Source organism: Pelobates fuscus, chromosome 2 (assembly GCF_036172605.1).
Source record: "Pelobates fuscus isolate aPelFus1 chromosome 2, aPelFus1.pri, whole genome shotgun sequence".
In the NCBI taxonomy this organism is placed as follows: Eukaryota; Metazoa; Chordata; class Amphibia; order Anura; family Pelobatidae; genus Pelobates; species Pelobates fuscus.
Genome location: NC_086318.1, coordinates 273,291,991 through 273,319,490, shown reverse-complemented (window position 1 = coordinate 273,319,490; position 27,500 = coordinate 273,291,991). Strand labels below are relative to the sequence as shown.

The 27,500-nt window shown below is 41.9% G+C and overlaps 1 protein-coding gene across 1 annotated transcript in view; it reads right to left on the bottom strand.

Annotated features, from left to right (window-relative positions):
• The window catches only part of SPRTN (SprT-like N-terminal domain), a 78,778-nt gene that overhangs the window by 36,627 nt on the left and 14,651 nt on the right, over positions 1–27,500 (bottom strand). Inside the window, exons 2-3 of the mRNA XM_063443388.1 lie at positions 25,415–25,514; positions 2,845–2,973 (exon numbers count right to left, since the gene is read on the bottom strand). Coding sequence (XP_063299458.1) covers positions 2,845–2,973; positions 25,415–25,514 — 229 coding nt within the window. The remainder of the gene's footprint in view (positions 1–2,844; positions 2,974–25,414; positions 25,515–27,500) is intronic.

Here is a 27,500-nt window from a genome sequence, read left to right as displayed (position 1 = left end):
CAGACAGATGCAAAACAAACAGAATGTAGGCGCTCACTATAGTGTAACAGGTGATATTAGATGAGCAGCAGTGATCAGCACAAGGATTCCCCACCTTATGAGAGAACAATAGTGAACAACAATAAAAGAAAACCGCGCCCTTATTATGATACGAACATACGTACTCAAGTCCTTTTGGCCTTACAATTTCAACGGTATACCTAAAAAAAAAAGAAATATACAAAATAATAGTGTAACCCTGTGGGTAATCTGAGAGTGATAAAGAAATATATGGTTATACACTCACATTTGGCAGAGCTAAATACAGAGCTCTGCTGTTTTAGCGCATAGACGGAATGATCCCCGTCCTAGGATATATGTGAAGTAGTCAGCGTCTTGATGGTCTCAAATAGAAAAAACAGACAGGAATATCCACATAGTGTAGTAAGTACCAATATTAGTATTAGTATCACCCATTCTAATATTGGTACTTACTACACTATGTGGATTAGTATCACCCATACTAATATTGGTACTTACTACACTATGTGGATATTCCTGTCTGTTTTTTCTATTTGAGACCATCAAGACGCCGACTACTTCACATATATCCTAGGACGGGGATCATTCCGTCTATACGCTAAAACAGCAGAGCTCTGTATTTAGCTCTGCCAAATGTGAGTGTATAACCATATATTTCTTTATCACTCTCAGATTACCCACAGGGTTACACTATTATTTTGTATATTTCTTTTTTTTGAGGTATACCGTTGAAATTGTAAGGCCAAAAGGACTTGAGTACGTATGTTCGTATCATAATAAGGGCGCGGTTTTCTTTTATTGTTGTTCACTATTGTACAGACAGATGCGTCTGATGTGGGCCTAGGAGCGGTTCTTTCTCAGGTACACAGAGGAGAAGAACATCCCATTATGTACCTGAGCAAGAAGCTGAATCCCCATGAACAGAGATACTCAGTGGTTGAGAAAGAATGCTTGGCCATAAAATGGGCACTGGAAACACTTAAGTATTATCTATTGGGGAGAAGGTTCAAACTTGTCACAGATCATGCGCCTTTGACGTGGATGAGACAAAACAAGGAAACAAATGCCAGAGTAACTAGGTGGTTCCTTAGTCTTCAGCCATATAACTTCTCTATGGAGCATAGAGCTGGTAAAGACCAGGGGAATGCAGATGGTTTATCCAGAGTCCATTGTTTGTGGTCAAAGGTCGCTACGACCGATGGGTCTAAGCTAGCGGGGGGGATATGTGACAGAGTCTATGGGAGGGTAATAGAAGGAAGGTATCTAGGACCCAGAATCCTCCATAGTCTGTACTCATTCACCTGCCCAATTAGCAACTGCTGAGGAGAGATAACAGGTCTCACAGCAGAAAGGAGAGATACAATCTGACCTGCAGAGAGAGCAGCACCAGCAGCACCAAACAAAGTGCTAAAGGTTGGTGAAACCAATGTTTATTTTGTTGATTTGTGTAGTTTATTACCCTGGTTAGTAAGGGACATTGCTTTATGTTTAGTTAGTGCTCGAATTTGAGCTAGGATTTTGTTTGTAGATTTTCCTTTCTGTTGTGCCGCAGTTTTGAACAAATTGATTGCTACATGGATTTTTGTGCACGCTGTAAATAAACCACACCATTTTTTGCATAAGAGACTGTTGTTCTATACCTGTTACCCTAGAGGACTGTGTTGCTTTGCCCATAAAGGTCACAACACACACATATATGCCCATAAAGGTCACAAAACACACACACACACATACAGTTTATAGTTTAGAAAAACGACACCTGAGAGGGGATATGATAATATTATACAAATATATTCGGGGCCAATACAAACCATTGTGTGGAAATCTATTCACAAACCGGACTTTACATGGACACGAGGCCATGCGTTTAGACTGGAAGAAAGAAGATTTCGTCTAAGGCAAAGGAAAGGTTTTTTTACCGTAAGAACAATCAGGATGTGGAATTCTCTGCCGGAAGAGGTGGTTTTATCAGAGTCCATACAGATGTTCAAATAGCTACTGGATGCATACTTGCAAAAACAGAATATTCAAGGATATAATATTTCAATGTAGGGTAATAACTGCTTGATCCAAGGATAAATCTGACTGCCATTCTGGGGTCAAGAATGATTTTTTTTTCCTAGCTTGTTGCAAAATTGTGCTTCAAAATGTTTTTTTTGCCTTCTTTTGGATCAACAGCAAAAAACAAATGTAAGGAAGGCTGAACTTGATGGACGCAAGTCTCTTTTCAGCTATGTAACTATTGTGTATTAATATTGTTTTTGTACCATAATGTATCAATGCAATTTTTTGTGGACCCAGGTCATACCGTACTTTAAAATGAGAGAAATCTCAATGTATCTTTCCTGGTAAAATATTTTATAAAATAAAAAAAATAAAGACACACACACACACACACACACACACACACACACACGTACACGTGTGTGTGTGTGTCAGGAGAACAAACAGATAAGGCTTTCCCCCCTGACTCCTCATTGTGAATAGTGTTGGGTAGCCAGGGAAGGTTTCATTGTATTCACAGCAGACCAGCAGTGCCTTTCACAGGCCGGCTCCCCAGACAAATACCTTATTCACCTATTTGTTTCACAAACACTGGATTTAAAGGTCTTTCTTATTCTTGACTGATCGACATACTAAATCAGGTTGGATCCTAATGGAATAAGTCTGTCACCACCAGGTCTACGCAAACAATTAATAGTGGAGAGATTCTGCCTGGACAAAGATTGTCTGTGTACTTTCCATTTGTTGTTTGCAAAATGGCATTTATGTTTTTAATTATCTGCATCTAAAATTAAAATATTAACATGGAATCCGACTTACCGAAATATTGGCACCAGTAAGGCAGTTAATACGTTTCATGTGTTTGCAAAACTCTGGACCGTGAGAGTCATGATCTTTATTGTTGTAAGTGACAAATAGAAGAGCGTGAATCATTTCATGGAGAAGAGTCTGTTATGTGAAAAAAAAAAAAATTAAATAAAAAGTTTTTAAATATTTAATCTGCAGTCAACAATGAGAACAAGAAATATTTTAAACACATTTTACCACATGACAGGAGGCTTCATATTTTGCATTGACTTTCTTTACTTTAAAACTCCAGCAGCAAACCGTTTAATCAAAAACAACCAGTCATGACATATATAAGCAAGGATAGCCCCCAACTCTTGCTTTTTCTTTGCTGCTCCTGCAGAGTCACAGGTCAGAGTATTTACTTCCTACCTTGTAAATTTATATTGTATAGCTTGTATTACTACAGAAAATTGCATTAGGCATGTCAGTAAAAGCAAAAAATTTAAGAAACCACAGTGGTACTGCGCAGATATGGACAAAATAGTAAAAAATTAAGTTAGCATTTAGTAATTATAAAAAAAAAAAACAGAGTGAGGAAGACAGAATGATCTATAAAATTAGGCAGAAAGAGGCTAAGCAAGTTAGAGCTTCCAAATCACACACAGAAGAGAAAATAAGGGGACAAAACTATTTTTAGATACATAAATGAGAAAAGGAAAGTAAAACAAGGATTAGTTAGATTAAAAACAAAAGAAAGGGCGGGGCCTGGCAGCCAAGATGGCCGGTCGCACACTCTAAGAGCTCCTGCAATGCAGAGCACAAACACGCTACCACAGATCGAACCTTTAACGCTAGCAACACACGGTGACCAGAGATCTACACACGATATCATGAGTAACAGCACGGTACCGGTCCGGCACCAATGCGAGGCGGAACGACCCATACCGACCATGCGGCCTATGATAGAGCAGAGCCTGAGGTCTGGGGGAGATGGCCGATCTCCCGGCACGGGACCCGTTCACATGCGTGAACTCAGCATAACCCTGCTACCCCCCCCCCCCCCTCTGGACCGGCGGGGGATATCCCGGTCCTCGCTGGGGACGATCACCCCCACACCACAGTCTGACCAAGCGACAAAACCCAAAGCAACGCGAGGATGTCCAGGCCCACACAAGATGGCGGCACTGACACAGCCTACCACTAAACGCACTCTAATCAAACCTCCCAAGCACTCACGGGAGTTCTACGACCAGATCTGTGCCAGCCTCTGGATCAAGCTACATGCCCAGAGACGGTCCTATAGGATGGCTATCAGAGAGGTGGCGGCGTGGATCCGCCCGGCAATCCGGCGCCACTTAGGCGGGAATCCTCCTCGTGTCTCCAGAGCGGCCCCTCGGCAGAACCGGAGCCCAGCACAGAAGGAAACAACGCCAGGTATCCTGGGCATCAGCGCTGGCGCTCCCTCGCATTGGAGGGGGCACCGCCAATATACCCGACCCGCCTGCACCTCAGCGGCCCCAACTGCCAGCAGAACCCCACGTTCGAACACCCACAGTACCGGGCACGCCGTCACTCGAGGGGCGGGAAGGCTGGATACCGGCGACAGACACGGGCGGAGTGCCCCTCCGCGGCCCATGGGGGAGAGGAACTCGATCCATGGGTACACCAAGCAGAACCTACCTGCTCGCAACTCACCAAACCCAAGAACCTCTGACCAGCACGGCACGAAACAGCATCTCAAGGATCACGCTGCACACCAAGACACTGCACAAGAGAAAGCCTCGCTGACGACCGTAAGAGCTGGAATCAGGCCCAGGGACTCCATCGGCGGGGCCAGCTGTGCTGGCAATCGAGACATTCCCACACAGGGCATAGGCTGAAGTGCCTTCCACCCTGCCCCACAGCTGACAGACCTTGAACTGATCCGTGTGGGCATTTTCCTCGGCTGTCCCAGCTACTGCCAGAACACAGTGATACCTTGTCGGGTTTGTAACCCATATATCACCGAACTCTCTTATCTCTGGCAGGGGGTGACTTTCGCCAATGTTACAGTGTATTATTTAGTTAAACTGAAATGATTCTCCCTCACTAGCACAGCTATTGATTATAGCGTTTCCTTTTTGACAAGAATTGCTGCTAGTGATCCCACAATCTGTTATGTCTTGCTACAGCATACTCACCTAGTTAAGACTGGACGTGACACACTTTAGCAACTGGGCAAACTCCCTAAGCATGACATGTTCACTGCAAGAGTTGCAGGATTAGCCAGATACTACAATACTAGAAGCAGGCAAGTCTCACATGCTATCCTGCCGTTTTTACATTGTTAGAGGTTTTTTTTTTATTTAGTTCTCTCATCTTGATTTTTGTAAGGGGATACAAGTATACTTCATTCATGTTAATGAATAGGCTATATCTCTTAGCAGATACACACATGAGCTGATGAATAGGATGTTATACCAAACATACAGATGTATCACTTTTAATATGTCAAGCTATGTGCAAAGCCATTATATTACTGTTTACTAGATAGGAGCAGGAATTAAGCTACGTTTACCCACTGTTTATACCTCCTCTCAAAAAGTTAAAACTCAGCGACTGTTATATGCAAACACTTAAGAAAAGAACGGCTAAGGTTTAAGCAGATATAGTACCTTTAGTATGCCAAGCTAGGTGCCAAATCATTAAAATACGGTTTGTTAGACAGGAACAGGAATCAAGCTACAATTACCCATTGTTTATTTTGACTCTTTAAAAACTAAAAATGTGCTGTCTATTCATATGCCACGTTATGTTTCAACTGTTCGTTACTTCACTGCTTATTGTGACTGCTATTGTGGCTGAGTAAGCCCATTGTCATACCATGCACAACAGAAAATAAAGAATAATAATAAAAAAAAGAAAAAAGAAAAAAGAAAGAAGGTACGTAAAGGTCTAGCTGGCTGCCTCAATGAATTTTTTTTGCCAAGTATTTACAGATGAAAATGAAGGAAAAGGGTCTTAGTTAGGAAAAAGGACAAATGAGTAATTTGTTACATGTGAGTTTACAGAGGAAGAGGTTCTATTTCAACTGTCAAAAGTAAAGACAAATAAGTCAATGGGACCTGACTGAATACACCCAAAGTTATTAAAAGAGCTTAGTGGTGTACTAGCAAAACCATTAACAGATTTATTTAACCAATCATTGTTAACTGAAGTAGTCCTAGAAGATTGGAAGTTAGCGAATGTTGTGCCCATTCACAAGAAAGGTAGTAGGGAGGGGTCGGGCAACTATAGGCCAGTAAACCTTACTTCAGTTGTAAGGAAAGTAATGGAAACCATATTAAAAAGATCGGATTGTTGAACATCTAAAAACACATGGATTTCAAGATCAGAGACAACATGGGTTTACTTCAGGGAGATCATACCAAGCTAATCTTATTGATTTTTTGATTGGGTAACTCAAATAATAGATCAGGGTGATGCAGTGGACATTGCTTACCTAGATTTCAGTAAGGCTTTTAACACTGTTGCACATAGAAGGCTTATCAATAAACTGCAATCTTTGAGTTTGGATTCCAATATTGTTGAATGGGTAAGGCAGTGGCTGAGTGACAGGCAACAGAGTGTTGTAGTCAATGGAGTATATTCGAAGCTTGGGCTTGTCACCAGTGGGGTACCTCAGGGATCTGTACTTGGACCCATTCTCTTTAATATTTTTTATTAGTGATATTGTAGAAGGTCTTGATGGTAAGGTAAGTCTTTTTGCTGATGATACGAAGATATGTAACAGGGTTGATGTTCCAGGAGGGATAAGCCAAATGGCAAATGATTTAGGTAAACTAGAAAAATGGTTAGAGCTGTGGCAACTGACATTTAATGTGGATAAGTGCAAGATAATGCACCTTGGACGTAAAAACCCAAGGGCAGAGTACAGAATATTTGATAGCGTCCTAACCTCAACATCTGAGGAAAGGGATTTAGGGGTGATTATTACGGATGACTTAGGTAGAGAATGTAAAAGAGCAGCAGGAAATGCTAGCAGAATGCTTGGTTGAGTAGGGAGAGGGATTACCAGTAGAAAGAGGGAAGTGTTCATGCCATTGTACAGAACACTGGTGGTGAGACCTCACTTGGAGTATTGTATGCAGTACTGGAGAACGTATCTCCAGAAGGAGAGGAGAGAGTTCAGAGAAGGGCTACTAAACTGGTTCATGGATTGCAGGATAAAACTTACAAGGAAAGGTTAAAGGAAAGACGAGACAGGGGGGATAATAGAAACATTTAAATACATAAAGGGAATCAACACAGTAAAGGAGGAGACTATTGTGAAGAAATCCCTCTTTATGTGTAACATTTCTTCCATATTCATTCGGTAGATATAACTACCGAACAGAGACCACCCCCTGGCTCGTTAAACTTCAACGGATGCTTCAATTGAACCCTCTATCTGTGCGGCCAGCGTTCGTGCTACCGAACGCCACGTGGCTGAGAAAACGGCGGCCATCTTTTTCAGGCGAACAAAGGCAGCGGGACTTGGTCGTCGAGTGTCTGGAACTAAAATCGGACACTCAACGTCCCGAACACGGGTCTCAACAAGCGAACGCTGGATCTCTATTTCCCGAATAGCTAGAAGAGCGCTATTCGGTACTTTTGTGCATTCAAATGAGGGGAACAATCGCTGCTAAGAGCCAGGGGAATCCATTCATGGAATTATTTGTTTTTTGCCACTTAACTGAATAGACCGTCAAAACCACCCAAACTCCTGGAACTATTTTGGGCAGCCACCTCGCGGTTAGCCGATCACAAATTACTTCCACACGTTTTGAGAATCCCTGAACCGATCTGGGTGAAATTTGAATATGTTGGTCACCCAGATCGGGGCTATAAGGGGACATATTATTTGTGGGGATATCCCATGTCTAAAGGGGTGTTCTGAAAATTTAGGAAAATTTTGATTTTTCTGCCTGGAGATAATCAAGTTATTACTTTATCAGACTTGATTATCTCCAGGACTAGGGGAGGGAATTGTATGTTTGTGCTGGGTGTGTTTTACGGTTTTCCTGTAACTGATTGGTTATACTGTGTCCCACCTTGTGGGATGTCCCCTTGCATGGGGACTTTCATAAAAGCCTGTGTGTGGTCATTAAAAGCCAGTTCTGTTGTACCCTTCTTCTTGACTTTGGCTGATGTTTGGGGATTTGTATGCTTTAGTAAGGGAATCATCTTGTAAAGCTATTGTATTCGTATGGATTTCATTTATTCCATCTACCGAACGGAGAGCTATACTCACTGATACTCTGGCGGTTCGGGAGGAAACTACCAAATGAGGATTGGATATACTAGGTTTCCTTACAACTATAAAGGAGAAAAAACACAACAAGAGGACAGTTTTAAATTAGAGGGGCAAAGGTTTAAAAATAATATCCGGAAGCGTTACTTTACTGAGAGGGTAGTGGATGCATGGAATAGGGTTCCAGCTTAACTGGTAGAGGTTAACACAGTTAAGCATGCGTGGGATATGCATAAGGCTATCCTAACTATAAGGTAAGGCTAGGGACTAATGAAAGTATTTTTAAAAATAGGGCAGACTAGATGGGCCAAATGGTTCTGCTGTCACATTCTATGTTTCTATACCAGTACGGTTTATCCATGTTTGTGGCACATCAGGATATTGATGGAATCAATCTGTGGACAATTACTTTATACAAATAGCTCCTACAGCATATGATTTAAAAATCAACTATACTGTAAGCCTGGTGCGCAGACTACTTGTTAGAGCTGCACGCAGGGGTGAGCCCCATGCTATATTATTAGGGGAACCGCACCCTTGCTAGCGGTACCGATATCATTACCTAAGGATTCGCTACATGAGGTCACAATATACCAAACCTACGTTCAAAACGGTACCACTCTGGCTATTGGAGTCTATTAACAAAAATAACAGGTGTACACACTGCCTCTTATTAGTACACTCCTGCATTTTCTTAACCCATAAAACTTAAAGCGGCACTGTCATGGCCAAGGATAATGGCCGTTTTTTTTTTTTATCCCCCTCCCGCCTCCACTACATCTAATTGACCCCCTAGTTATCCCCAAATGCCCCTAAGCCCCCCATATTACCTATTTTTTATTCTTTATTTTCTGCCCCAAACTATATTCATGGCGCCGTCATCTTTGAGTGGGTAGATGAAGTCCCTGTGGGACATATCATCTGCCCACACTAGATAGCGCTGTGAGATTCCCACACATGCCCAGTTAAACACTTGGGCATGCGAACGGGAATTTCATCTATTCATTCGTCAGAAAGCCAAATGAATGAATAGCATTGTCAGACGAACAAACAAACCCCGAGTATCAGTGTTCGTTTGTTCGTTCAGTTTATTACAAGGAGGGAGCTACCGGCATGCAGATCCTTCCTTGTAATACGTAAGGATAGAAGCGGCAGGGAGCAATGCTCCCCCCACCACTTCATAAGCCCCCCATGTCCTCCCTCACTCTATGGGGGTCAATATGACCCCCCCATAATAGCATAAGGTAGATTAAAATCTCCCCAATGCCCCTACTCGCTATACCGCGAGTAGGGGCATGTCCACTAAACCGTGAGCAAAAAAACTACTAAGTAACAATAATGAGGAGGGGGGGAAACTACTGTCCTCCCCCCCCGGCCCCCATCCCTGAGCGGTGGGTGGGGGCCCAAAAAAACAATAAGGGGGGGACCTACTGTCCTCCCACCGGCCCCCACCACTGAGCGGTGGGTGGGGGCCCTAAAAAACAATAAGGGGGGGGGACGGGACACCTACTGTCCTCCCCCGGTCCCCACCCCTGAGCGGCGGGTGGGGGCACTAAATAAAAATTCACCCCCCCAATCAAGGTGACTAGGGGTCCCAAGCCACCGCTCAGAGGTAGGTGCCAGGGGGGAGGACAGTAGGTTCCCCCCCCACCATTCTTAAAAAAGGGCCCCCCCCCCCAGCGCTCAAGGGTGGGGGCCGGGGGGGGAGGACAGTAGGTCGCCCCCATCCTTATTTAGGGCCCCCACCCGCCGCGCAGAGGTGGGGCCGTGGGGGTGGATAGTAGGTTGTCCCCCCATTGTGATGTATGGCCCCGGGGGAGGGGAGGACAGTAGCCCCCCCCCCCCCCCCCCCCGCCACGCGGTTAGAAGTTTTTTTGGGGGTTTTTTAAACAGTGAGCAGCCAGAGGCTGCTCACTGTTTAATAGACATACCCCTATGTCTATGGTATAGCGAGTAGGGGCTGAATTTACGAATACTAAGTAATCTTTACTTAGTATTAGTAAATGTGGCTGAAAGACCAATTAGGTCTGTCAGCCTTTTAGTAGATAACTCCCTGATACCGTGGGAATTAGGAAGTTATCTACTAAGCGGCTGCAAGATGCAGCCACAACACGAATCGGAGTTTCATTCATTCAAATGAAATTGCGATCCGAACAAAGTCCCGAATTGCATCCTAACACGAATGGAGAAACTGTTTTCATTCTGTTAGGACGCAATTCGTCAGTTTTGGCGGCGTTCTGTCTAAGTGACAGGACGTTCGGCAATACTGACAGGAAGCATCGTGGGAACAGGGAGGAAAGGTGAGAATTGTGGGAAAATTGCTCTGACCAGCGGAAATGAAGCACACTTTGCTCCTCCGCTGGTCAAGCAGAGGAAACCTCCATGAGGCAAAGAGTCCCTACTTTGATGATTTTAAAGAAAACTAAAGAAGACCGGAAGTGTGACGAGAGCAATCTCGCCACATTGCATTGGAGAAGCCTGGTTGCCCGCCTGCTGCCTTTGGACTATGGACCGGCAGTTAAACGATTAATTTTACTGTGCAGAAAGGTTTATTCATGCCTTTCTGCACAGCCGTTTGGTAGATTCTGTCTACCGCACGAACCGCCTTCTGTTAGCCTCCCCAGAGCCGTGGGAAGCCGGCAGGCGCTGTTCATTGGCCACCCAGAAGCTAGCGTGTGCCTTCAATCTACCTCCCTGAAGCCGCGGTTAACCGCGGCTTAACGAGCATGTGCAGGCAATTGACCACCCAGTAGCTGCGGTTAACCGCAGCTTAATTGACTGTTACTGGGTGGCCGCGATTACACTTAGCGGCCGCTAGGTGGCGGAGTTATGGAGCTCCCCAGACGGCCATCGGTGCTCAGTCCTGAATCAGTGCACTAAAAGCGGACACTTTTACGTGCAGGCACCGCTGGGCCTTGAGCCCCCTGGTTCCTATTCGTGCGATTTAGCCGAACACCGGTTAATTTGGTATTTTGTATATGTGAATGTGTTAACCCAGATAGCTATGCCATGGAGCCAATTTGTGTAATTAAAGATTCTGGCTCCATGGCAATTGAACTGTGTGAATAGAATCTATATTTTCTCCTAGCTGATTTAATTTAAAACGTTTTCCCTCCTTTTTTTTTTCCCCTCTCTTGTTGTTTCTATTCCCCTCCTCCTTGTGGGTGCTGCTGCGCTAATTAGGGGGAGTGCCCCTTAAATTCCACCTGTGTGGGATTTGTATTGCGAATATAAACCCACTACTGACTCACAGAGCTTGCTCACTGGAGTTGCTTGAAAGTAGGCTATTTAAAGTAGTCTCTTTTAAGTAGGAGTTAAAACAACAGTTGAAGTCAAGAGGGTAAATATTGTTTTTGCTCACTTGTGCTATTTGGTAACTGGGGATGAGTGCTAGCAAGATTACAAGTTTTACTCAGTGTACATCCTGCTGCATGTATGCACGCCTGGATAAATCTGTCCAGGGTCCATTCCTCTGTGGTGGGTGTGAGCGAGTGGCTTTTCTGGAAGCTCGGATTGGAGATCTGGAGATGCAAATTGCAACACTGAGAGAGATTGATAATCTTGAGAGGAGTCTGCTGCTCACTGAGCAGAGTTTAGTGGGTGCAGGTAGTGGATTGGGAGGAGATGAGACAGATGGAGAACAGGCACATAGCTGGGTAACAGTGAGGCGAGGAAGCAGAGGGGGAGGGAAGAGGAAAGGTTTAGCTAGTCCTGATCTAGTGCAGCCTAACAGATTTGCCCGTTTGAGTGAAGATGTTGGGTGCATCAGGTCAGGAATAGCTGTACTGCAGGAAGCTATTCCTTCTAACAGCCGTGGGAACAGCCCCTATAGTACGGGTGGGGTTGAGAGGGTAAGGAAGTCTAGACAGGTTGTGGTGGTAGGGAACTCTTATTAAGAGAGTAGATAGGGTAATCTGCCACTCTGATCGACTCAACCGGACAGTTTGCTGTCTCCCGGGTCCGGCATGTTGCCGACAGAGTGGAGGGATTATTGGGAGGGGCTGGGGATGACCCAGCTGTCATGGTCCATATTGGTACCAATGACAAAGTCAGAGGAAAATGGAAGGTCCTAAAGAGTGAGTTCAGGGATCTAGGAAGTAAGCTAAAGAAAAGGACCTCCAAGGTAATATTTTCAGAAATATTACCTGTGCCGCGCGCTACAGCAGAAAGGCAGCGGGAGATTAGAGAGGTCAATGCGTGGCTGAAGTCTTGGTGCAGGAAAGAGGGTTTTGGGTTTTAGAGCACTGGGCCGATTTTGCGCTTGGGTACAACCTGTATAGTCGTGATGGATTGCACCTAAACGGAAGAGGGTCTGCTGTGCTGGGGGATGGGATGGCTAGAAGGTTGGAGGAGATTTTAAACTAGTAGTAGGGGGGGGAGGCTCAAAGCAATCTAGAAAATGGAGATAGCATAGAAATGAGATGGGCCTTAGCTCAGAACAATGGGGGTGGAGATGGGAGCTCAGAACAGAGGAGGTATGTAATATTGATTCACAAAAAGTACAAATGACTCATGGTAATATTAAATGTATGCTTACTAATGCAAGGAGCCTATATAACAAAATGGGGGAACTAGAGGCAATAGCATACACTAAACAATACGATATAATAGGCATAACAGAAACATGGTGGGATGAGACACATGACTGGGCAGTTAACTTAAATGGGTACACATTATTTAGGAGGGATAGGAAAAACAAGAAGGGTGGTGGGGTATGTTTGTATGTCAGCCATGAGTTCAAGTCAAATCTTAGGCATGTGGAGTGTGACGAGGAAAATGTGGAAGCTTTATGGGTAGATATCTGCTTGGGGCAAACAAAGGGAAATACGTTATTGGTTGGGATATGTTATAAACCACCAAATGTAAATATTAATGAGGAAGAACTGCTGTTAGAGCAAATTGGTGAAGCTGCAAATCGGGGGAACACATTAATTATTGGAGATTTTAATTAACCGGACATAAATTGGGATAGAGGGACTAGTACTTCAGCTAGGGGAATCCGGTTTTTGAATGTGTTAAATGACACCTTTATGTCACAACTGGTACAAGGACCAACTAGAAGGGATGCTTGTCTGGATCTCGTTATAACAAACAATGTTAATCTTTTAACCAACATTCAAGTAGGGGAGCATTTGGGAAATAGTAATCACAATATGGTAACTTTTGAAATAAACTCAAAAAAGCAAAAGCATGTGGGGTATATTAAAAACGTATAATTTAAAAAAAGCCAATTTTAATAAGATTAGGGCAGCTCTACAACATATCGACTGGCATAAACGCCTTAGTGATAAAAACACTGAGGAAAAATGGAAACTATTCAAACAAATATTAGAAAGGTACATTTCACAGTATGTACCATTGGGTAATAAATATAAAAGAAACAAATTAAAACCAATGTGGCTTAGTAGAGAAGTAAAACAAGAGATTAAAAATAAGAAAATGGCTTTTAAAGCATTTAAATCGGACCAATCCGATGCATCCTATAAGATATAAGGAAGCCAATAATACTTGCAAAAAGGCAATTAAAGTGGCTAAACTAGAAAATGAGAAATTGATAGCCAAAGAATGCAAAACCAACCCCAAACATTTTTTCCAAGTACATCAATTCTAAAAAAACAAAAAATGAAAGTGTAGGTACACTGAAAACAGAGATGGGTCTGTTAGTTAATGAAGACCAGGAAAAGGCAGAAATTTTAAATAATTTTTCTTCGGTATATATTAATGAGGATCCTATGGCAAGAGATATGCATATGATTGCTGCAACAAACTTGCAGATAACTTGTGATTGGATAACTCGAGACAAGGTGCTACAGCTATTAAAGAAAATTAATGTAAATAAAGCTCCGGGGCCTGACGGTATCCACCCACAAGTACTTAAGGAGCTAAGTGGGGAAATAAGTGAAGCTCTGTATTTGATTTTTCAAGATTCTTTTGTTTCAGGTATTGTACCGGAGGAAGGTAGATGTTGTTCCTATATTTAAAAAGGGTTCAAAATCCTTGCCTGGAAATTATAGACCTGTGAGCTTAACTTCTCTGACTGGGAAATTATTTGAACGGCTATTAAGGGATAATATTCAGAAATTCATTGGGAAGAACTGTGTTATTAGCATGGTTTTATGAAACATAGGTCATGTCAAACTAACCTAATTGCATTCTACGAAGAAGTAAGTAGAAATATAGATCAGGGTGTTGCAGTGGATGTGATCTACTTGGATTTTGCCAAGGCATTTGATACGGTTCCTCACAATAGGTTAGTCTTCAAACTAAAAGAAATTGGTTTAGATGAATATTCTTGTTCTTGGGTAGAACATTGGCTTAAGGATAGAGTACAGCGAGTTGTCATAAATGGTAAATTTTCAAGCTGGACAAAAGTGGCAAGTGGTGTCCCTCAGGGTTCTGTTTTGGGACCGCTTCTATTTAACATATTTATAAATGATCTTAAAATGGGCATTGAAAGCCATGTATCAGTGTTTGCAGATGACACAAAACTTTGTAAAGTAATAAAATGTAAGCAGGATATTGCCTTGCTGCAGAGGGATTTGGATAGATTGGGGGACTGGGCACTAAAATGGCAGATGAAATTTAACGTAGAAAAATGCAAAGTTATGCACTTTGGGGTTAAGAATGCACAAGCAATTTACACCCTAAATGGTAGTGAACTAGGGATAACCACACACGAGAAGGATTTGGAAATTGTTATAGACAACAAATTAGGTAGCAATATGCAATGTCAATCTGCCGTTGCCAAGGCCAGTAAGGTTTTGTCATGTATAAATAGGGGCATAAATTCTCGAGATGAAAATATAATTTTGCCTCTTTATAAATCGCTGGTAAGACCATACCTTGAATATGCTGTGCGATTTTGGGCACCTGTTCTAAAGAAGGATATCATGGCACTAGAAAAAGTGCAGAGACAAGCTACAAAATTGATAAAAGGAATGGAGCATTTTAGTTATGAAGAAAGGTTAAAAAATTTAAATCTCTTCAGTTTGGAAAAACGGCACCTTAGAGGGGATATGATCACATTATACAAATATATTCGGGGCCAGTACAAACCATTATCTGGAAATCTATTCATAAACAGGGCTATACATAGGACACAAGGTCACACATTTAGGCTTGAAGAAAGGAGATTTCATCTAAGGCAAAGAAAAGTTTTTTTTACAGTAAGAGCAATAAGGATATGGAATTCATTGCCGGAAGAGGTGGTTTTGTCAGAGTCTATACAGATGTTTAAATTGCAATTGGATAAATACTTGCAAAAACATAACATACAGGGATACAATTTCTAATTAGTGGGCTAATAGCCGCTTGATCCAAGGAGACATCTGACTGCTATTTTGGGGTCAAGAAGGAATTTTTTCCTAGTTTGTTGCAAAATTGGAAGCGCTTCAGACTGGGTTTTTTGCCTTCTTTTGGATCAACAGCAAAAGCATATGTGAGGAAGGCTGAACTTGATGGACGCAAGTCTCTTTTCAGCTATGTAACTATGTAACTATGAGCACTATTCGGTAGTTTTGTGCGCTCAGATCCCAGCTATCTGGGGATATGCGACATGTCTGTGTTTTATGTATAAAATGTAATATTATATGTTTTAATGTATTTTACTGTATTTGGGTCCCCACGTGTATATTGGAGTTTGCCTCTGTCCTGGGAGATAATTGAATTACTTCTCAATTATCTCCAGGATAGAGGGAGGGAAATTAGGATGCATTGTGGGGATGTTGTACTTCTGTGTGTCTGAAATGTGATACATGTCTGTTTGTGTTACAGTCTTCCATCTGGTCCCCTAGGGGAGTGTCCACCAGGTGGGAGACCTGCATAAATACTGGGCGGGTAGCCCTGAATCAACAGACCACTGCTTGACCCTCAACACGGAGCCTTGTCTCGTTCTTGGGGGGATTCACTGTATGCTGATAGAGACTGATTGCCAGGAGTGTAAGCCGCTTGAGAGCTTTTCCTGTTCGTCTGCTAGCAGCTATTCGGGAGGTTTCGGTTCGGGAGTTTGGAGTGCTGCCTTATTCCCTTGTATGCAGTTCTGGAGTTTGGTGCATTAACTTGTATTCAATTCGGGAGTTTGGTGTTCTACAGTAGCTGCCTTTATGTCTGAAAGGGGAATATCGCCTAAACGGATTTTAACCCCTTGTGTGCTGAAACGGTCCGTTACATGAAGAAAAGAAGAACAGATCCTGAGAGAGGGGGAGAAGAGGAAGAGATTGAAATGTATGCTCGGCATGACAGTGCCGCTTTAATATTTACCCTACCTTCACCCGCTCTTGATATTCCAATTATTTCCAATTTACTTTTTCCCAGTTTAGCAATGATATGTATTCTCCTCCTCTTTATTTCCTCCTTCACCCTCAGTATAAAAATCTCTCCTTGCACCCACTTCAGTCATCCCCCTAAACCACTTTTACATATGCCCTTCCTCTCATCTCATGCCTTGTACTCATTTTTCTACTCTCTCACTCCTACCCACAATTAATCTCATCCTAGACCCCATGCATACAAAACCTATTCACACCACCTGTCACTTTCTCTCCTTCAGCTTCTAGCAACTGGTGATGTCTCTCCCAATCCAGGGCCCTTTATCTTCTCTACACACACTAAGAAAACCAGAACAACCACAAACCTCAGGTAGGCCTTTATCCTCACTTACCAACATTCAGTGTGCACTCTGGAACGCCCACTCCATCTGCAGTAATTTAAAATCAACAGCCATACACTACTTTTTCATGTCAAACTCACACACTACTTGCACTTACAGAGACCTGGCTGTCCACCTCTGATAGCGCTACTCCTGCCTCTATGTTTTGGTGGATTACAATTCTCTCACACTCCCAGACTAAACTGTAAAGGAGGTGGTGTAGGCATCCTTCTCTCCCCTCAATGTACCTTTCAACCAATCATAAGTACCCCTGCCCTATCCTTTTCTTCTTTTGAACTTTACACGGTCCGCCTATTTAAACCCACTACTTTAAGAATTGCTATCATCTACCCTGCACCGGTCATCCTAGATTATATATCCTAGCACTTTTCTTCCTGGTTTCCCCACTTCCTCTTACCTAGCACTCCTTGCCCAACTGCACTGATGTCTTGTCTGCTCTCTGTAACCTTCCCCTTTGGCCTTACGCAATGGTCCAATTTAGCAACCCATACAGCGGGAAACACTCTTGATCTCGCCTTCACCAACCTCTGTACCACCTCCAATTCACTCCAATATTAATTTTCCTCTGACCACCAACTGCTGACTTTTGACATCAGCATACCCAAGACCCAATTGGCAAACCGTCTGAACAATATCACAGAAGCCTCCAATGTCTTGAGCATTTCTCCACTAATTTCTAAACTCTTCTTTTACCTATCTCAAACCTCACCTGTCCTAGCTCTGCAACCTCCTTTTACAATTCCACCCTCTCCTCTCAACTAGACATCATGGCTAGATTTAAACGCAGGAAGCGCTCCCAACAACAACATTGGCACACCAAGCTTACTTGATACCTCCAAAAATGCTGAACGCTGTTGGAGAAAGTCTCACTGTGCGTCTGACTTTCTCCACTATAAATTTATGCTGAGCTCATACAGCTTGGCTCTTTCCTCTGCAAAAGTAAATTACTTCAATACCCTCATAACCACACTCTCCCGCAAACCCAATCAACTATTTCACACATTTAAGATCTTTGCCCTTTTGTTCCTCCTCCACCTACTAACTTAACCGCCTCAGACTTTGCAACTCATTACAGTGACAAGATCTCTACAATCAGAGAAGAGATCTCATCTTTCTTCTTCCCCTAACCTCACCCACTCTGCTGTTCTATGTTCATTCACAAACGCTACAGCTGAAGAGGTCTCTGCTCTGCTCCAGTCCTCCCGCCCAACCACCTGCTCCCTAGATCCAATTCCCTCGCATCTCATCCGTACTCTCTTATCTTTCTCTACTTCTCACTAAAATTCTCAATCTCCCCTCTGGTATATTTCCATCCCCCTTCAAACATGCAACTGTAACCCCAGTTCTAAAGAAAGCCCAACCTTGACCCCAACTACCCATCCAACTACCGTCCTCACTACTGCCTTTTGCGGCCAAGATCCTTATAAAAGAGTTGTGAATGTGAGGTTGACAGACTTCCTCGAGTCAAACTCTCTGCTAGACCCGCTTCAGTCTGGTTTCTGCGCTAAGAACTCTGTGGAAATGGTGCTGATCAAAGTATCCAATGATCTACTCTATGCAAAATCTTGTGGTCACTACTCTATCCTAATTCTCGACCTTTCTGCAGCTTTCCTGGTGCTCCTCCTACCTCTCCCAGCACTCTTTCAGTGTTTATTTCTCTGGCTCTGCTTCTTCTCCCCAAATCCTATCTTTTGGTGTACCCCAAGGTTCAGTCCTTGGTCCCCTACTGTTCTCCATCTATACTGCCTCCCTTGGTAAACTCATTAGCTCCTTTGGCTTCCAATATCATTTCTATACAGATGACACGCAAATCTACCTGTCCCCTCCTGATCTCTCCCCGTCCCTCTTGACTAATGTCTCTGACTGCCCCTCTCCTATTTGTAACTGGATAACTGCCCCCTTCCTTAACCCCTTAAGGACACGACATGTGTGACATGTCATGATTCCCTTTTATTCCAGAAGTTTGGTTCTTAAGGGGTTAAACGCAACATGACCAAAACTGAAATTCTGGTCTTTCCTTCCTCAAGTGTTGCTACTCCTGTGTCTGTCTCCCTCCAAGTCAACGGTGCTACCATGAGCTCCACCACGCAGGCTCGCTGCCTAGGTGTTCTCTTTGACTCCGACCTCTCCTTCAAGCCTCATGTTCAGTCTATCGCCAAATCCTGTCGCTTCCATCTCAAAAACATTGAGCGCATCCGACCCTACTTAATGCCAGATGTGACTACGGTGCTGGTCCATTCCACTGTCCTTTCTCGCCTTGACTACTGTAATCCGCTTCTTAGTGGTCTTACGTGCTCCTAACTTGCGCTGTTACAGTCCATAATGATAGCGGTGGCGAGACTCCTCTTCCTGTCCGCCTGCACCTCCCACGCCTCACCCTTCGGTCAGTCCCTACATTCTGGGCTTTGCTTTAAAAATTTCTACATAAAGCTGTTCCCACCTATCTATCCTCCCCAATACACAAGTATGTCCCGTCTGGGCCCTTACACTCTGCTGAAGACTTACGACTATCTTCTGTCCGTACTCCCACCTCTGATGCTCGCCTTCAAGACTTCGAGGGCTGCACAGTTCCTGTGGAACTCGCTTCCCTCCTTCGTTAGATGCTAACCCAATCTCCACTCCTGCAATAAAATCAATAAAAACCTACTTCTTCATAAAAGCATTTCAAATAAAATGGTAATAACTCCCAACTGATTACTCTCTTGCAACTGTCACTAGTCTAATACTATCCATACCTTTTGTCACTTTACCCCACTCCTTCTAGCATGTAAGCTCATGGAGCAGAGCCCTCAACCCCACAGTTCCTGTGTGTCCAACTTGTCTGGTTAAAACTACGTTTGTTCGTCCACCCACTGTAAAGCTCTGCGAAATTTGTTGGCACTATATAAATAATAATTAACGCCTCCCCATATTTACAAAGGATTCGTCCCCTTATGTACCAGTCGCTCAGTACGACCGGCGCTATAATTGAGCCCTCATCAAATGTTAGTGTGGATTGAAAGATATCCACCCATGTACCAGGCTACCCCCAATTGCGCTGAGCAAGAGTTCTACCCACCAGGCCGTGAATAGGCAAGTGGGCTAACACATATGTCCTCTATTCCACAGGACAACACATACTACAATGTCGGACTCCCAACAACAGAGCCAAGATGTTATCTCAAGTACCACCTAAGCTTTCCACCCAAAATAGGGGGCTGACACCGCAAAATGCAGAGGATGTTATGGGCTCAGAGGCTCCTTCCAAGGACCTCCAATCCCTTACTAAACGCCAACGAGCCGGCCTTACAGTGTGTCACATGCTCAGGCGAAAGAGAAGACTCCTGCTGAACGCAACAAGCATTTATCAAAACTGGAATTACTCCCACCGGTGATATCCTCGGAGGACGATGAGGCATATCTCCCGACCTTGGACATCATAGATGACTGGTAGGCGGATTTATTCAAAAATATCTGAATTTGATCAGACAGTGGTCATCTTCATGTCCAGGACTCGACGCGATCCACAGAAAAGGGTTGAGAAGGCACAGCTACTGTAGAATCACCAAAACTCACGAATTGGATATAAGTGAATGCACCAAACTCCCGAACTGCATACAAGGGAATAAGGTAGCACTTCAAACTCCCGAACTGGAACCTCACAAATAGCTGCTAGCAGACGAACAGGAAAAGCTCCCAAGCGGCTTACACTCCTGGCAATCAGTCTCTATCAGCATACAGTGAATCCCCCCCAAGAACGAGACAAGGCTTCGTGTTGAGGGTCAAGCAGGGGTCTGTTTAATGATGGCTACCCTAGGGGACCAAATGGGAGACTGTAACAAAAGACAGACATGTATCATTTTCGGACATACAGGCACAATACTTTCCCACAATGCATCCTGGCTTCCTCCCCTCTGTCCTGGAGATAACCGAGAAGTAATTCAATTATCTCCCAGGACAGAGGCAAGACTCGTGGTGAACACAAGATACAATATTACTTTAAAATACACAAAGTTACTTTTTGCACATAAAACACAGACATGTAACACATCCCCAGATAGCCGAGATCTGAGAGCACAAAACTACCGAATAGCGCTCAGATCCTATTCACAGTTCAATTGCCATGGAGCCAAAGTCTTTAATTACACGAATTGGCTCCATGGCTGTGCTATCTGGGTTAACATTCACATATACAAACTACCGAATTAACATGTATTCGGTTAAATCTGCACGAATAAGAACCAGGGGGCTGGAGGCTCAGCGGTGCCTGCACGTAAAAGTGTCTGCTTTTAGTGCACTGATTCTGGGCTGAGCACCGCTGGCCGTCCGGAGAGCTCCATAACACCGCCACCTAGCGGCCGCTAAGTGTAACCGCGGCCACCCAGTAACAGTCAATTAAGCTGCAGTTAACCGCAGCTTCAGGGAGGTAAATTGGCAGCACACTCCAGTTCCCAGGTGGTCGCGCATTCGGCAGTTTGTTCGGTAGATAAAATCTACCGAACACCCTGGCAGAAGGGCACGAATCAGCCTTTCTGCAGGGAAAATAAAGTCATTTAAAAGTCTGGTCCATAGTCTAAAGGCAGCAGGCGGGCAACCAGGCTCCTCCAATGCAATGTGGCGAGATTGCTCGTCACAACTCCAAACTAATGAACATGGTCCATAAAGAACTGGGATCATCATGCAATGGCCTACTATTTGGAGATTCATTTATATCAGAACTCAAGAAGCATGTATCTCTATTCACCCCTCTCAACAAAGGACAGTCCTCAATGAGACAAGTATTCCAATCTCAGCCTGAACGAGGTTTTGGGAGGCTGGTCGACAGAGGGTCCAAATTTTCTATCATACTCTTTCTATCCAACATCCACCTCGCGGACCTCATCATTCTACAGGGGGAAGGGACAAAACCAGAGGCTACCGAGGCAGAGGTCGGGGAAAATTTAACACAGGTGAGTCCACTTTGCCATACAAATGTCTCTACACTAACAGCGGGCAGGTTATTTTATTTACAGAGCTGGAAGGAAATTTCGGACACATGGATCCTGTAACAAACGTTACACGGGTACGTTATCAAGTTCCACTCCCTGCTGTGTCAACTACAACCCCGCCTCCATTAAAATCCTCAGCAGACCACGAAGCCTTAATAGACGACAAAATCTGAACCCTTTTCACCAAAGGCGCAGTGCAATACACTCAAGGCGTCAATGGCTTCTACAGCAACATATTCCTAGTGCAGAAAAACACCAGAGAACTTTACCCAGTCATCAATCTAGGACAACTGAGCTCCTTCGGAGTATACCATCACTTCAAAATTGAAGGGATCCACCTACTTCGCGATCTGTGCCTTCTAAGCAATTGGTTCACCAGATTGGATCTCAAGGACGCGTACCTCTCAGTACCGGTATCTCAATCATGCCGAAAATTCCTACGTTTTGGTGTCACTGTATTTTGTAAAGCTTGTATGCTTAAAATTCTATTGATCTTGAAAAGTTCAATGTCAATTTTGAATTGGTCTGGTTTGGAGGTGGGTACAAATGTAAGTCATTTGGATAGAACTTTATTGTGAGCACTTGTTAAAGTTTTAGATGATAGATTAAAAATAGGATTTATTTCCTCTTGGTTGGTGGTTTTGATCTTGTATTTATAAATCTTATTCCTTTGTCCCCTTCTGATAGGTCTCCGTCTTTTGAACCTCGCCTTAGGCGTGTAAATTTGCCAGGAGGATAGTTTGTATGTTGTTCCATCTCTAAAAAAATCAAAAGGTTGTGATCGATGTATATCTCTTGTAGAAGCTCCATGGCTAGACGTAGCCCTAGTATCTGTTTCGGACGTAGATTCTGCTGAGCTCGTATCGATGGACAGGAATTGTGGTTTATGTACTCGTTCTCTGTTTCTTTGGAATGGTGGTCTCCATCGTTCCCCACTGATCCAGTGGTACACTTGATGTGTGCAGTCAAAATTGACTTTTTCTACTTTTTGTTTTTTAAATCTTATGAGTTCATTCCTATATCGCATAATTTCATCTTGTAATTTCACCATGTGTTGAGCAGAAGTGGCTGCATTTAAAGTGGTAACATGAGGCATTTCAAACTTGTTAATGGAATCTTTGGTGAAAACGAGTTCATTTTTCACCTCCTCCACTACTATTTTCATCCAATCAAGCGAGCATTTGTTTGCTATTCCTATCCATTTTTTTTTTTTTACAAAATTCTGGGTTTTGTCTCCCAATAGTTGGAAGGTTTACAACGAACGCTGTCCAATAATTAATTATTTTAGTTTTGAGAAATGTTTTTACATTCAAGAGACTGGATCAGCGATGGAATCAGCAATAGCTCCAACATACGCCAACAGCTTTATGTACGCATATGAAAACATGTACATTTTATCCAAATACAAGGGGCAATTGATACAATATCAGATTTGTGGATGACATCTTCATACTGTGGAAAGGCACGATAGCAGAACTAGAGACCATGATTGACGAATTAAATAATCTGGATTCACCCATCAAACTAAGCCTTACATACAACACAGATAAGATCCAGTTTCTGGATGTTGAACTATACCGGAATGATCAGAACATAGGATACCGGTTATACAGAAAACCATCCGACCGGAATACACTTTTACATGCGAACAGTTCTCATACCAACGCCTTAAAAGATTCTTTGCCTATTTCACAATATCTTAGGGTGTTCAGAAACAACTCGGATGACAACACTTGTATGATCCAACTTCAAGATATGACCAGATCCTTCTTGGAACGGGGATACAAACACAATGTGTTACAGAATTGCCTTGAGAAGGCTGAAAAGATCTTTTAGGGAACAACAACTAAACAACAAAAAATTGATCCAAAGATCACGATCCCTTTATTATACCACTCAGAAAGCCAGATGTTTTCACAAAGGATTAAAAAGAGATGGGACATTCTATCCTCAGACAAGACACCCAATATGAATTTTTCCCAAAAACCACGAATTGCATTTTCACGCAATAGAAATTTGAAGGATATTTTGGTAAAAACCGATACACCAAGCTGTTACAGCTCTCAGATACAGAATGTAAAGAAAGGTTGTTTCAAGTGCCCAGGCTGTGTCACTTGTGGGCACATGTTAACGGGATCCTCTTTTGCACATCCACATACAGGTAAACAAATCCAGATCAAACATTGTTAAACCTGCCTGAGTGATCATGTGGTGTATCTCATCTCATGCCCTTGCGGCAAATATTATGTAGGGAAGACGGATTTAACAGTAAGAGATCGCATCAGAGGCCATAGATCAGGAATCATGACAGCCTATCGTGATGGAAACCGACAAGCCTGTGGCGAAACATTTCCTTGAACATCAACATCACTTGCCAACCTTGAAATTCATTGTGATTGATCATATTCCACCACTGGTCAGAGGGGGCGATAGATCGAAGTTGCTATTACAGAGAGAGACTTTCTGGATTAAATTCCTCGATACAGTACAACCGAAAGGACTGAATGAATACAATTCCTTTAGTTGTTTCCTGAACACTCGTTAAAAAAAATGTTTTTGCAGGACTTATGGTCTCTATAATAATAAGGTCCTTCCCAATGTGTATAAGTTTTTTGATGGCAGTTTCTAGATTGGTCATTTAACTTTAAAAATAGATATGTGTTTCTATTGGTTTTGGGTAGATCAAACCTATGTTGTTTTCAGCGTTCACTTTGTTTAGGACACTTTCTCACATTACTTTGACACTTTATTTTTATTATGCATGCCTTTTCTTTGGTTACAGATGTTTTCACTTTATTTGTTCACTTAGTCTCTTTAGACCGTACATTTAACTTTAGACACAGTTCTTCAGCTTAGTTCACATTTCTCATTTCTTTTTTCTTCTTTTTTTATCACACACACATATCACATTGCCATTTCATTCCACTTTTACATGACACTTACATCTTATTTTTCATTTAACATACACATTAGTCATCACTTGCCATTTTACACTTTATTCGGTCAACTTTACATTAATCTTAGTCTGCTACCTTCGATACCTTATACTTACATATACTCAGTATTATCAACTAAAGCTTTATTCTTTGGTTTTCCTCCTTATATGCTTTTAACACTTTCCGATCTCTTTTTCGATTAGCTTTGCCATTTCTAGGCAACACTTTGGGTTCACGCTCACGTGACTTTACGTTGGTATGCACGGCAGTACGCGATTTGCGGCGTCACTCACAGAGCATGTCGGACGGATGGGGTTCACTCGGTGATAGGGTAAGTTTAATGTATGACATGTTATATATTTTGTTTTTGCACAAGGTACAGCATCTTGATAAAGACCGCAAGACGGTCGAAACGTTTATTTTCATGCTTTATATGTAATATAGAATTTATTTAAAAAAAAACACTGAGTGCTCTCAATTTTTTGGTTTACATATTTGCACGGAGAGGCACCTGGTCATTTCTGGATGTGTTCTAAATTTTGCTGGGGAAGAGTGCCAGAGATTTTTCAATTTAATATATATATTTATTTATTTTATTTTACAGTGCTATGCTACAAGGCCTTAAAAGTTGCTTGCCATTACAAGGCTGGAGGGCTTATGTTCATATAGTGAAATAAATGCCAGTGTGGAAAGTTTGAGCCCTGAGAGGTATAAAATAGGTATGTTTATTTTAAGGCAAGGAAACAAAATAACTTACTTCCACCAAATCTTTTCTTGGTCTTAATTTTAAGAGTGGTTCACTGAGTCGTATAGAGCACAAACCTCCTCTTCCTTCATAGCTACAAACTCCTGCACACCTATAAACAAGACAATGTCAGTGAAGCCAATACACTTAAAACCTGACTGCATACCTAATGTAAAGAAATACATATTTTTATATAAACGTTTGTAAGTATTTTTGTAACAATCATTAACTCCTTAAGGACTGAGCCAAATATACACATTGTGATCAAAACAAAACGTAAACAAAATCTGGGATTTTGCGCTATATGTCTGTCCAATCGTAATTCGACTCTTTCATATTACATGCAACCACACTTATTATAGATCTTTTTTTTTCTCACATCAGAATATGGTATTATTTGTTTAATTGCTTAAGTGGTCAGAAATTAAGTTGTCAAATACTCATATGTTTTGTTAAATTTCTCTTTCATTCTCTATCCATTATCCGCTTTATTTCTGCTTTTTTTTTAATTTATTTATCTAGTCACTGTTACAATTTTATTAACCCCTTAACACCGCAGCCAAATGTACAAGTTGTGAACGAAACAAAACGTAAACAAAACCTGGCATTTGCGCTATATGTCTGTCCAACCGTAATTCACCTCTTTCATATTAAATGCACCCCCCCTTATTATATATCATTTTATTCAGGGGAAACAGGGCTTTCATTTAATATCAAATATTTAGCTATGAAACATAATTTAATATGAAAAAAATGGGAGAAAATAAGATTTTTTTTGATTTTTTTCGTTCTTCATGACATTTTAACTGTCAATGTCATAATACTGTTTGCTTTTACTGCAATAAAATACACATATTTGTATTCAGCAAAGTCTCACGTGTAAAACAGTACCCCCTATGTACAGGTTTTATGGTGTTTTGGGAAGTTACAGGGTCAAATATAGCGTGTTACATTTGAAATTGAAATTCGCCAGATTGGTTACGTTGCCTTTGAGACTGTATAGTAGCCCAGGAAATAAATTTACACCCATAATGGCATACCATTTGCAATAGTAGACGACCCAAGGTATTGCAAATAAGCGATGTCCAGTCTTTTTTAGTAGCCATTTGGTCACAAACACTGGCCAAAGTTAGCGTTTGTATTTGTTTGTGTGTGAAAAATGCAAAAAACGCCAATTTTGGCCAGTGTTTGTGACTAAGTGGTTACTTAAAAAAGACTGGACATACCCCATTTGCAATACCTTTGGTTGTCTACTATTGCAAATAGTATGTCATCATAGGGGTAATTTTCATTCTTGGGCTACCATAGGGTCATAAAGGCAACGTAAGCAATCTGGCGAATTTTAATGTGAAAAAAATTAAACACAAGCCTTATATTTGACGCTGTAATTTTTGAAAACACCATAAAACCTGTACATGAGGGGTACTGTTGTACTCAGGAGACTTCGCTGAACACAAATATTTGTGTTTCAAAACAGTAAAAAGTATTGCAGCAATAATATCGTCCCTGTAAGTGCTGTTTGTGCGTAAAAATGCAAAAAACGTCACTTTTACTGGCGATATCATGGTTGTAATACATTTTACTGTTTTGAAACACTAATATTTGTGTTCAGCGAAGTCTCCCGAGTAAAACAGTACCCCCCATGTACAGGTTTTATGGTGTCTTGGAAAGTTATAGGGTTAAATATAGTGCTAGCAAATTAAATTCCCTATACTTTCGGCATGGGTGGTCAGGCAGGTCCCGCTAATTGTAATTAATTAGGATACCTAATTATGTAAAATTATTACATAAATATATGTGTAGAATTAATATATGTATATATATACACATATGTGTATATATATACGTATATATATATATATATTTTTTTTTTAATATTTTTATTTATATATAGGTATATATATAGTGATATATACGTATATAGATATATATATTATTTCGTTATAAGTGTATTTTGATATAAATATATATTAATATCAGAATACAGTTAGAACGAAATAAAACACATCTATATATTTTTTAATATTTTATTTTTAATTATTTTTTTATTTAATTTTTTTACGTATTTACATATTAATTTTTTTTATATTATTTATAA